Raw genomic sequence first — 13,688 nt, forward strand, 5'->3', positions numbered from 1 at the left:
TGCTCCTCTGATGCTGCTTGGCCTGCTGTGTTCATCCAGCTCTACACTTTGTTATCTCTACTTATTAATATAATCTTTTTCAGCTCAGTTGTTGTAGAAACCATTCATGCTCCCTGTTGTTTACTTCTAGACTTGACCATTCATAAGCAATACTGGTTGTTCTCCAACATTGTTGCCTCTGTGAGTTCAGGTTAAACCTAAGTCTTGACTCACACCAAGTCACGCATCACCTCCTGCTTGCTGATCCTACGTTGTCTACCACTCAAGCAATGTCTTGATTTCAACATTTTCAACCTTACTTTTAAGTCCTTCCACCACCTCCAAATAATGTCATCTTCAATTCTGGTCCCTTGTGCGATGGTGACTGGGTCTTCCAATTTCTGGAATATTTTCCCTCGTCCCAACTACCTTACTTTCCTTCTTTAAGTTGCTCATTAAATAGTGTCTCTGATGCAAGCTTTTGGTTTGTTTTAATATCTCTTAATGTGTCAAATATTGTTTTATCATGTTCCAGTGAAAAGTTCGTTTCATTATATTGAAGACGCTAAGATACAACCAACTCTGTTAGGTTTGCTCCGTCAGTGGAACAGGACAGACTCGGGGAAGGTGGTGTTGGAATCTGGGCTATTGGCTGTTTTTATGTTGGTTCAGTCTGTAGCACTGACCCAGTTTTAACAGCGGCTTCTGATGTTTGTTAAAGCTGGGAAACTAGCGGTATTTTCTTCAACCGTCGCCGCTTGACAACATTTAGATTAAGCCCAGGGTTTGTTGAAGCCGCGTGTTTGGGGCTCAGTGGCGGATACAATCAGCTGATCAGGCAACTAAGAGGCCGCCCCAGTAATGGGGTCCTTGATGAGCGGGCGGCGCGGCGTGACCAAGGGAGCGCGATGGAGGATTCACTTCGGGAGTATGAGCCGTTCCCAATGGTGAGGGTGAGATAGACAAGAGAGATGGGATTCGAGGGAGGAAGAAAGTCTTTTGCGATCATCCGTTAGACAGTGTCAGGAAGAACGTCTCCAGACCAGTTGCTGTACAATCGGATGGTTGTTCCCGTGTGACCCGGGACCGTAGCCTGGTAGAACATTTTTAGAGAGGGAGACCTACTCTTAAACAGAACCTCGAAACACCCCAAACTCTTTTGAGGTCCGCGGAGTATTTTATTTGCAAAGCTTCAGGGAAAATTGAGAAAGTAGGACTGGCTGAGGTTTTTTTTAGAGAGGCAACGCGGACTGGTGGGCCAATTAATCTCCTGTGGTGTAACTGTTCGTTGATTATCCTTTTGTACAACATGATCTACAATTCAAAAATACTTAATCGGTTGTAAACCAAATTGGGATGTTCGAGCATATGCAAGATGCTACTGAAATGCAAGTCAGCCTTCCCTTTCGAAGTGTTGTTGCTGATGTCATGCGACGCCCAAATTGCTCACAGTTAGAACCTACACACATGAACATAACCAGATGTTCCGTTCTTAGTGATGCTGTTTGAACAAATGTTGGGTAGAATGTTGAAGTGAATTTACCTGCTTTCTTTCAGTCACGTTCAAGGGTATTTTTGTATTCATCTAATGAAGACAGACATCTTCTAGGCCCGAAACGTCAGCCTTTCTGCTCCTATGATGCTGCTTGGCCTGCTGTGTTCGTCCAGCTCTGCACCTTGTTGTCTCTGACAGATCAATGGTTCTTCAGAGAGAAAATAAAATATTTCTTCAACAACAGAGTTTCAAATAAATAATTTTCTCTCTTTTGTTGTTCCTAGGATATTCCAGGAGTGGATGTTGGGGAGTTCATCGGGTTTGAATGGGGCCCTACTCAAATGTTGCTGTATCCGACACGGCATGATCAGACAGGTATTTTCTGATTATTTATTTTTTAAAAATCTTAAGTAATTTAGAATAATGAGAAATTGCTCCTGTCCCAATCATTTTAACCTGACAAATTTTGGAATCGGATTTTAAAGCCTAAATGGAGATACTTCTGCGTACGCTCCAACACAAGTGATAACAGTAAGTAAGGATAAATAGTTGACAAAAGAACCAAAAGCAACGTGACAAAATATGTATTGTTGTGACTTGAAATGAACTGCCTGAAAAAAGTGATGGAAATGGATTCAATCATAATATTTAGAAATATGGAAGTTGATGGAAGATTAGAGAAGTGGAATTAATAGGATGGCTATATCAAGGCAAAATGGGGGTAAAAACCATTTTCCTGTATTATATCATTCCATTATTCAGTCCTGGCACAGTTTACTCCAATCTATTTGCAAATATCATATATTTACATTTTTCCATTTCATTGACATGAGAATGAATCGTTTTGAATAAAAATTTCATTGATTGACTGAACCAAAAGGAAAAGAATGGAAATAATGTAAAATGGATGAAAGATCCATGTCTATCAGACCCTGTATAGGGAGCAGGATAGAGAAATAACTTAATGTAAGCATTTAACCCATGTGTTACAGTACAGACTGTGTTTTTTGGGAGCATGGTTGATTCGCAATGGGGTTGTGGGTACTCCAGTTGCATGAGACTTGACTGCTTGGAAAGTTAGTGACAAAAAGGCATCACAGGATTTGAATGTCATTAAAGTGTGGAGTACCATAGGATGTATACGCAGAATTAGGCCATCCAGCCCATCAAGTCTGCTCTGCCATTCGATCATGTCTGATATGCTTCTCAATCTTCTCCTTCTTCTCCCCATAACCCTTGATCTCCTTAACAATCAAGAACCTATCTATCTCTGCCTTAAATAAATCCAATGACTTGGCCTCCACAGCCCTCTGTGCCACTGAGTTCCAGAATCACCGCCCTCTGGGTGAAGAAATTCTTCTTCATCTCAGTTCTAAAGGGTCGTCCGAGGCTGTGCCCCAGGTCCTAGTCTCTCCTACTAGTGGAAAGATCTTCTTCACGTCCACTCTATCTAGGCCTCTCATTATCCTGTAACTTTCGGTGAGATCCCCCCCACGGCCTCCTAAACTCCATTTGAGTGCAGATTCAGACTAATTGACCACTCTTCCTATGACAAGCCCTTTCTCCCCATCATCATTCTTGTAAACCTCCTCTGAACCCCCTCCAATGCCAGCACATCATTTTTTTAGATACTGGGCTCATGAATTACTTTGCTGAAGGGAATAGCTGAGACAAATAGCTGTGGAGGCCAAGTCATTGGATTTATTTAAGGCAGAGATAGATAGGTTCTTGATTGTTAAGGAGATCAAGGGTTATGGGGAGAAGAAGGAGAAGATTGAGAAGCATATCAGACATGATCGAATGGCAGAGCAGACTTGATGGGCTGGATGGCCGAATTCTGCGTATACATCCTATGGTACTCCACACTTTAATGACATTCAAATCAAATGTTTAAATAATTAGAAAGAAAGATACTGCTTTGGGGATAGAGTCAATCAGTGGGACTGATTTGGATAAAAAGAGTGCACAGTGGTATGTCGTAAACTGGTGAATAATACTCTGATTAAGTGCAGTGATATAAAAGATGGACTGTGAATGTTTTGGAAACTGACCGCTCCCTGGTTGAGATCAACTAAGAAAATAGATTTGGAATCGAATGTGAGATTTTTCAGACTCATGGTTTAGTGCTGTGATATATTGTGGTTTCATCCACTAGGCCCTTACGAGAGCCATTTCTAATTGTTCTGACTAATCAAATGTAGTTGAAAAGCATTATTGTCTGGTATGCTTTATGCAGACTGTACAGTTGCATTTCCCAGCCCTCCTTTCTGTTCATACCCCAGAGACTGCACCAGACAGCTCCCCAAGAATGCCCTCCATTCAAGTTGTCTACAGCGATAAAGATGTATACTCACCAATTCTGTGTAAACTTTTCAACGAGTCACATGGCATCTTCATGACTCTTCAGAAATCCAAACACGATTGCACAACCCAGAGAGCGGAGTGAGTAGAAACTGACTTCAAGATTTTCTTTTACTCTGAAATATAACACATGGCTTACTATCTTCAGGTATTTTGCTTGTTGCAAAAAACTAATACAAATTAACTGGGGCTGGTTCTCCTTTGCAGTATCTGTTAGTGGGTATAAGAAAGACAGGCTTGTATTTATAGAGCACTTTCACAAGCTTCTTTGCGTCTCAAAAGTAGATCATTATGAAGTGTGGTGACTGTGCAGTGGGAAATTGTGAAGGCTAGTATGAGAGGCTGACAAGACGCTTTGTAGATCTGTAATTGTCTTCTCAGGCCAGCTAATGGAAAATGGTAATAAAATGCCTGAAATAAATTAAACACTAAGGAGGAAAACTAAAGTGTGAGACAAATCCTATGGGTTCTTTAAAAATAGTTTGAGTATTGACTAGACTCCTCCCAACATACACATATACACACACACCATAGTGAATAAAGTAATTGGAAAATTATAAATGTAACAATAGTAAGTATACTATAAATATGAAATAAAATTGAATATTTTGAACATTTTGGCATGTTCCATTTATATTATGAGAAAATTACAAATGGTCATGGCGCAATAGAAGAATGAAAGAGAGAAAGTCGTAATTACAAATTCATCAATGTAATGAGAGTTGTGGGGATATTAGTTTTATTAGTCAATGACTGAGAACTGAGTCAAAATTTGAATTGAAAGGGGCAGTGTGAATTTGACAGTGATGGGACGTGTCTAATTGATTTATTGAATTTCTTGAGGTAATCAATAAGAATTGCTTGTGGATGTTGTCTGTCTGGACTTTGGCTTGATAAATTTCCATGGAATTCTTAATAAAATTGTATGCACACGGAATTACGAAGGTACTGTAACCTTGTAAGTTGTGAGTTAAGAGACAGAGTTGAGATAAAAGATCTTCTGATTGACAGTATGTGACTTGATGTTCTGTAAGGATCTACATGTGCGTTTTTGCTTCAGATATATCACTGAAGGAATAGAGAGTTGGATATGGAAGTTTGCAAATGACTCCGTTTGGTGATTCAGGAAGTAGTACACATGAATGAAGGGAAATACAAAAGGAATAGATTATATGAACAGCACTTATGACGTGTTCTGAAATCATTCACTTTGGACCCAAGAAAGATGAACTGGCATATTTAAAACTTGTGGAAATTGTAAAATGTGGATGAACAGAGAACACAATCCTAATACTTGAGTCCAGTTCCGCATGTTGATTCTTTCTTGATGTTATCGTAAATGTGCCTTTCATTAGTTTTATTTTTGATCCTTACCATAATGTTACTGATTATTCTGGATTTGAGTATCAGATTTACTCTCTTCTTTGCTTTTTTTTTGTATCATATATGCACGTATGAACTCTTTGTATACCCTGAAATGCTCCAGCCAGTGTTGACATCCCATCGAGTGTTGATGGTTGTGTTGTCAAGTTTTATTTCAGTGTAGTAACAGATGCTTTTTGTTGTAGGTTAGTTTCTATTAGCAGGAACTATCGTTCAGTGATAAGAGCTTATCTGGAGGAACTGCATAGGGCCGCAAGATCAGGTAAGTTGCAAATTACGATGTGAGGATTTTACTCTACAACATTAGAGATTCAGGAAGGAATATAACTTCCTTCTTATGTTTCTTGTGTTTTTAAAATTGATTAAAAAGCTGCTTCATTTTCTTTCTTGAGTAAGCCTCATGAAAGGTGCTATTCTATAAGTGACCGGCTCGTGCCTGATCACCAGCCTCGCTCAGCTTCCGTAATAGATCAGTGAGTTTATCCAGGGAATAACTGGCATTCTGTATGACTGCGTGGTTAGAGGAAGGGGGTAGGAATTTATCCAGTGGGTACTTGAACCATGCACACTAGAAAGCCCTCTAATTTGTTCTAAGTTAACTAATTGCTAGTGGCTGGGGATATGCAGTCTGGGAGTCTATAGTTGGTCTTGATGACCTTGAATGAGTGAATCCTGCTTCTTTTCGCTGTTCAATGATTGAGAGCATGTGCGTTTGCTATTTAAAACATTTAGGAGAGGTGCCTTTTTCAAGTTTTCACGTTGTTCACCTACATTAGGTGCACCATCCCCATTTATACTGCCAAGCAACCACCCTCATTTATGAAGAAAGAACCACAACAAGGACATATGACCCAGGTCTGAACTAATTGGAGGTCTGAAAATCTACTCTTTGTCAGTAGTGGACTTTATTAATTACGAATAACACCTAGGAAAAGCCATTCACATTAATATTACAAAACCAAAATCAAAACTTTATACAAAGATTAACAAGGATTACCCGCCATTAATATTTTACGTTGGTAGACTGTTGACATAATCCCTCCCTGTGAATTTGACAGTGGTGGGATGTGCTTAATTGATTTATTGAATTTCTTGAGGCCTGTTTGTCATGTCCATTAATTATTTAAGGATTCCTGTGAACCCTTCCTTGCCCTCTTTTCCACAATTTCTTCAACGATCTTCCATGGTCCAGATGGAACATCAACCTGTGGTCCTACTGGTGTGACCTAGCTTGTACATGGACATTTAATGGAATAATGATGACTTTTGTTTCCTTGTGACCGATGACATGCCCCTTGGCAGTCTAGTAGCTTTGTGATCTCCTCGCTGCCTGGAGATCTGTGTGCTGACTGCACTGTGTCGGAAGTACAGACTTCCCCATTTTCTTGGTGGTATGCCTTGGGCTTGACCAGTCCTAGGTCAGTGCATAAATTATTTTTTTTTTAATTCATTAATGGGAGGAGGACATCACTGGCTAGGCAGCATTTATTGTCCATCCCTAATTGCCCAGTTCAGAGTCAACCACATTGCTGTGGGTCTGGAGTCACATGTAGGCCAGACCAGGTAAGGATGGCAGTTTCCTTCCCTAAAGGACATTAGTGAACCAGATGGGTTATTCCAACGATCGACAATAGCTTCATGGTCATCATTAGATTCTTAATTCCAGATATTTTTATTGAATTCAAATTCTACCATCTGTCATGGCGGGATTCGAACACGGGTCCCCAGAATGCCACCACATCTATGCCAGCATGTCATGGTGTTTTCGGTAGGACCATATTAGCAGCGTGACTCACTGCAGGATCGAATGGTGGAAAATTCCCACAGCTATTGTACCCACTCCCTGCACCATGCCATGTTTGAAATGTGGAGGACGCTTGTTGATTATCTCCTACTCAGGCATTGCTACTAAGGTGGCATTTGACAAGGCATTTCAGTCTCACTGCTGTAAGTGGTCAGTTGGGAATATCAGGTCAAAGTGGGACCTGGATACCCCACCATTACCAGTTCTTGGGCCAGTCACATTTAGACTCCACCACATAAAATGCCAGCATGTGATGATGTTCCTGACAAAGCTGTTTTTGTGGTGTGATGACTTAAGGGTCAGTTAGCTCAGTGGCTGAACAGCTGGCTTGCGAATGTAGTGGTGCCAACAGTGCAGGTCAATTTGCATACCTGTTGAGGTCAGCATGGATGTCCCACCTGCTCAGCTTTGCCTCTCATCTGAGCCATTGTGACCTTTAAGTTAAACCACCACCAGTCTACTCTCTCTAATGAGAGAATAGTTCTCTGGTTTTTTGGAATTATGGTGATGTCACCTTTACTTAGTGAAAGTTGAAGATTGGAGTAATCCAATGAGCTCATTGAAATTTACCCCTCCAATATCTAAACTCTCCTATGATGAATGTCCATCACCTTCACTGTGCTTTGTCTACTCTGAGGCAATCATTTCCATACGTACCTTGTTCTGGATAAAGTGGATCTTGCTAATAGTTTTAAATTTATGTCCTTTGGTCCTTTCTTAATTTAACTGCTGTTCAAAACTTAATCAATACCATGAAATGTTTTGTACCCTCCTTAATTTTTTTCTAGACTGTGGTGTTTGAGCTTCTCAAATCTAATATGGTTCATTCTAAAGAATTATAGAGTACAAAAGAAGAAGGAAATCTGCCAGCTTTATTCTGCTTTTCTTCCTTAATGTGTGTGTTAGTATTAGCCTCAGCTATTCCCTGTGATCAAGTATTCAGTACTCTGGAAACCCTCTGTGTAAATGCATTTCTATTCATCTTTCTCCTTGCTAAATAAGAATTTTACATCGATGATTGCCAAATATGCTTATAAAACAAAAATTGCCTAGCATATGTTGAGCACCTCTCATATTTTAGCAGCTACCTCTCTCTCAAAAGTTAGCTGGGAGTTTTTTGAGAAGAATTGTAGTTTGGGTTGTGGACGAGGTTGTGGACTTGCTTGCCAATCCAGTGTGTTTGATTGCAGACGTTTTGTCACCCTGTTAGGTAACATCGTTAGTGTGCCTCTGGTGAAGCATTGGTGCTCTGTCCCACTTGTTATTTATATGCCTTGGTTTGCTGGGTGGTTGGCAGCACTTCCAGTTTTATTTTTCAGTGGTTTGTATATTGGGTTCAGTTCAATATGGACTTTTGGAATGCCAGGCCTCCAGGAATTCCCTGGTATGCCTGTGTTTCGCTTGTGCTATTATGGATGTATTGTCCCAGTCAAATTCGTGTCCTTTTTTGTCCGTGTGACTCAGCCAACCGACTGACCTCTACCTGCAAACAGCTTCACTTCCTCCACGAATGCCTCAGGAACCAGGCACTGCCCCGCAGCGTGAAATACAAATCTCCACTCAACAACCCACAGGCACATAAAATAGCTGAACAGAACAGACGCAAAATGCTACAAGCAATGATTAATGATGCCCATAACCGACTCCACAGGTACAAACGAGAAAGTGCGCATCAAAAATCACAGTATCTAATCTCTACGGACCAGCAATGGACTACAACCCTAGAACAGGCCATCACCATCAATCAACACAAAACCAAAACTAAGAAGAGACGTGAGCTCCAGGAGAAACTCACCAAACTGATCCAACACAAAGACAAGGACAACAACAAACCAGACATGGATAAGAAACCTATCCGATAGACAACTCACAGAAACTGAGAAAGCTGTCCTATTATGTGGACTGAACTATAACCACAAAGACGCAAACAGAGCAGACTTCATGGCCACTCTGGAGGATACACTAAAAGGCAACAAACTCATGGATGAAACAGCCAACCGACTGTGTCAACACATCGATAATAGCACAAGCCAAACAGAGACATGCCAGGGGATTCCTGGAGGCCTGGCATTCCTACCGGAGCTCCATCAACAAAGACATTGAGCTGGACCCGATATACAAACCACTGAAAAACAAAACTGGAAGTGATGCCAACTACCTGAGCAAACCAAGGCATATAACTACTAAGTGGGACAGAACACTAACGCTTCACTGGAGGTGCACTGATAATGTTACCTAGCAGGGTGACAAAGCATCTGCAATCAAAGACGCTGGTTTAGCGAGCAGGTCTACAACCTCAGTTAGCTAGGAAACTAGGAGATTAAACACTGGATCAGTTGTGCTCAGTTTTGTTTTAATGAACTACTATAGTAAGTGTTTGATAACAAAGACCTCTAATAGTCAATAAAACTGAGAAGTTGCAATCACCACACTTGCGGAGCATTTTTAGTGACACATAAGAGCAGTAATTCCATCAGCAATGCCTCCACTGCTTCTCCTGAATTCATTGGGAGGACAATTAAGCAAAAAATTTTACCCTTCATGAAGCTAGCTCCATAAGCATTCAGGCCAAGCTTACAAAGTTAACTTCAATGGAATGGACACTGTGTCCAAATGGTGGAAAGCCACCTTCCCTGCCAGGTTCTATTTTCTCGATTCTCAAATGGCCAGTCTTTGGGGAAGACATAGAAAATGCTTCAAAGACATTCTGAAGTTCTCCTTGAAATGCAGCAGCATTGGCATTAATGACAGTCGTCACATTCTGAAAGGGGAGAGTGACAGCAGGACATCATTGTGCACGTTGGTACCAATGACATAGGTACAGACAGAATATAGGAAACTAGACAGAAGGTTAAAAAAAGGTAGGTCCTGGCGGGTAGTAGTATGTGGACTACTACTGGTTCCACATGCTAGTAAGAGTATGATTAGGAGGATAGAGCAGATGAATGCTTGGCTAAGGAGTTGGTGCAGAGGGCAAGGAGTCACATTTTTGGACCATTGGGATTGCTTCAGTGGTTAAAATGACCTGTCCACTTGAATTGGAAGGGGACCAGTATCCTTGCCAGGAGATTTGCTAGTTCTACTTGAGGCTTTAAACTAGTAAGGGCAGGAGAGGGGTATCCAAAGCAATACTGAGGAAAGAGAAAGACAGACTGGTTTAGTAGGTAAGAGGAGCAAGTCACATAGTCAAGGCAAACAAGAGCTTGGCAGAGAGCAAGGTAAGATGAATCAATTAAACTGCATTTACATCAATGTAAGAGGCCTGACAGGTAAGGCAAATGAACTTATGGCATGGTTGGGAACATGAGACTGGGATATAATTGCTATTACAGACACGTGGTCAGGGATGGACAGGACTGTCAGCTTAATGTTCCAGTGTATAAATGCTATGGAAAGGGAGGCAAACGAGGAGGGGGAGTGGCATTTTTGCTTGGATATATCGTTATGGCTGTACCTGGGGAGGATATTCCTGAGAGGTTGTCCAGCGAAGTAATATGGGTAGAACTGAGAAATAAGAAAGGGATGATCACCATGTTGGGATTGTATTATAGGCCCCCTAATAATCAGTGGGAAATTCAGAAGCAAATATGTAAGGAGATCTCTGACATCTGTAAGAATAATAGGATTGTAATGGTAGGGAATTTTAACTTTCCTAAGATTGTCTGGGACTGTCATAGTGTGAAGGGCTTGGATGGGGAGGAATTTGTTAAGTGTGTACAAGAAAACTTTCTTGTTCGATATGTGGACATACCTGCTAGAGGAGGAGCAATATTTGACCTTCTGTTTGAAAATAAGGAGGGCGAGTTACAGAGGGGCAAGTGATCATAATTCTAATAGTTTTAAAATAGTTGTGGAAAAGGATAGAACTGATCAAAAAGTCAGAGTTCTAAATTGGAAGATGGCCAATTTTGGGGGCATTAGACAGGAACCTTCAAAATTTGATTGTAGGAAGGCTATTTGCAAGGGACAGTTGGAAAGTGGAAGGCCTTTAAAAATGAGATAACAAGAGGCAGTATGTTCCTGTTAGTGTAAATGGCAAGGCGGCTAGATGTAGGGAATGCTGGATAACTGGCGAAACTGAGGTTCTGACCAAGAAAAAGAAGGAGGCATATATCAGGTATTGATAGCTGGGATTGCGTGAGTCCCGAGAGCAGTATAAGGACAGTAGGAGTATACTCGAGGGAAATCTGGAGGGCAAAAAGGGGACACGAAGTAGCTTCGGCAAATAGAATATCTTTGGATTCTCCTTAATTCTATGAGTACATTAAGGGCAAAAGAATATCTAGGGAGCAAATTGGGCCCCTTAAAATTCAATGTGGCCTTCTTGTGTGGAACCATGGCAGATGGATGAGATACCAAATGAATATTTTGCATCAGTATTTCCATGGACAAAAACATGGAAGCCAGGGTACTTGGGGAACTAAATAGCAAGGTCTTGAAAAGAGTTCATATTACAGAAGAGGAGGTCCTGGAGGCCATAAAGCATATAAGAAGTAGCTAAATCCCAGGGACTTGATCAGGTGTTTCCCGAGAACTTTGTGGGAAGCTAGGGAAGAGATTGCTGGGCCCCTTGCTGAGATATTTGTATCATCGAAAACCACGGGTGAGGTGCCAGAAGACTGGAGGTTGGCTAATGTGGTGCCATTATTTAAGAAAGGCTGTAGGTAATGGCCCAGTGGTATTATTGCTATACTATTAATCCAGGAACCCAGCCGATGTTCTGGGGACCTGGGTTCAAATCCCACCACAGCAGATGGTGGAATTGGAATTCAAAAAAAGAGTCTGGAATTAAGAATCTACTGAGCACCACGAAATCATTGCTGATTGTTGGAAAAACCCATCTGGTTCACTAATTGTCCTTCAGGGGAGGAAATCTGCCACCCTCACCTGGTCTGGCCTACAAGTGATTCCAGACCCACAGCAATGTGGTTGACTCTCAATTGCCCTCTGAAATGGCCGAGCAAGCCACTCAGTTGTACCAATCGCTACAAAGACTCAAACAAATGAAACTGGACGGATCACCTGGCATTGACCTAGGCACTGGAGAAGACAACGGCAGAAACAGCCCTGTTGACCCTGCAAAGTACTCCTCACTAACATCTAGGGGTTAGTGCCAAAATTGGGAGAGCTGTCTCACGGACTAATCAAGCAACAGCCTGACATAGTCATACTCACAGAATCATACCTTACAAACAATGTCCCAGACACCACTATCACCATCCCTGGATATGTCCTGTCTCACTGGCAGGACAGACCCAGCAGAGGGGCAGCACAGTGGTAAACAGTTGGGAGGGTGTTGCTCTAGGAGTCCTCAACATTGACTCCAGACCCCATGAAGTCTCATGGCTTCAAGTTAAACATGGGCAAGGAAACCTCCGGCTGATTACCACATACCGTCCTCCCTCAGTTTCTGAATCAGTATTCCTCAATGTTGAACAACACTTGGCGGAAGCACTGAGGATGGCAAGGGCACAAAATGTACTGTGGGTGGGGGATTTCAATGTCCACCACCAAGAGTGGCTCGGCAGCAGTACTACTGATCGAACTGGTCGGGTCCTAAAGGACATAGCTGCTGGACTGGGTCTGCGGCAGGTGGTGAGGTAACCAACAAGAGGGACAAACATACTTGACCTCATCCTTACTAATCTGCCAGCTGCAGTTGTATCTATCCATGACAGTATTGGTAAGGGTGACCTTTGCACAGTCCTGCCTTCACATTGAGAACAACCTCCATCGTGTTGTGTGGCACTATCACCGTGCTAAATGGGACAGACTTCTCACAGAGCTAGCTACTCAAGACTGGGCATTCATGAGGCGCTGTGGGCCATCAATAGCAGCAGAACTGTACTCCAACACAATCTGTAACCTCATGGCCCGGCATATACCCCACTCAACAATCACCATCAAGCCAGGGGATCAACCCTGGTTCGATGAGGAGTGCAGGAGGGCATGCCAGGAGCAGTACCAGGCATACCTGAAGATGAGGTATCAACCTGGTGAAGCCACCAAACAGGACTATTTGCACACCAAACAGCAAAAGCAGCAAGTGATAGACAGAGCTAAGTGATCCCACAACCAACGGATCAGATCTAAGCTCTGCAGTCCTGCCACTTCCAGTCGTGAATGGTGGTGGATAATTAAACAACTCACTGGATGAGGAGGCTCCACAAATACTCCCATCCTCAATGATGGAAGAGCCCAGCACATCAGTGCAAAAGATAAGGCTGAAGCATTCACAGCAATTTTCAGCCAGAAGTGCCGAGTGGACGATCCATCTCTGCCTCCTCCAGTGGTCCCCAGCATTACAGATACCAGTCTTCAGCCAATTTGATTCATGCCACGTGATATCAAGAAACAGTTGATGACACTGGATACTGCAAAGGCTACTGGCCCTGACGTCATTCCGGCAATAGTACTGAAAACTTGTGCTCCAGAACTTGCTGCTCCCCTCGCCAAGTTGTTCCAGTACAGTTACAACGCTGGTATCTACCTGACAATGTGGAAAATTGCCCAAGTATGTCCTGTATATAAAAAGCAGGACAAATCCAACCCGGCCAATTACTGCCCCATCAGTCTCTGCTCGATCGTCAGTGAAATGATGGAAGATGTCATCAACTGTGCTATCAAGCAGCACCTGCTCAGAAATAACCTGCTCAGCGATGCCCA

At 42.2% G+C, this 13,688-nt stretch overlaps 1 protein-coding gene across 5 annotated transcripts in view; it reads left to right on the plus strand.

The window, feature by feature from the left end:
* Positions 1–13,688, plus strand: part of nup85 (nucleoporin 85) — a 47,300-nt gene that overhangs the window by 5,140 nt on the left and 28,472 nt on the right. Inside the window, exons 1-4 of one of the 5 annotated variants that reach the window (XM_048610873.1) lie at positions 748–932; positions 1,759–1,849; positions 3,757–3,916; positions 5,404–5,480. In XM_048610873.1, the coding sequence (XP_048466830.1) occupies positions 888–932; positions 1,759–1,849; positions 3,757–3,916; positions 5,404–5,480 (373 nt within the window). In that variant the 5' untranslated portion in view covers positions 748–887. Of the gene's footprint in view, positions 1–747; positions 933–1,121; positions 1,144–1,758; positions 1,850–3,756; positions 3,917–5,403; positions 5,481–13,688 lie in introns of those variants that run through there. The other 4 variants (XM_020517751.2, XM_048610874.1, XM_048610876.1 and 1 more) reach the window with 4 other exon arrangements.

Source organism: Rhincodon typus, chromosome 23, assembly GCF_021869965.1.
Source record: "Rhincodon typus isolate 14 chromosome 23, sRhiTyp1.1, whole genome shotgun sequence".
Lineage (NCBI taxonomy): Eukaryota > Metazoa > Chordata > Chondrichthyes > Orectolobiformes > Rhincodontidae > Rhincodon > Rhincodon typus.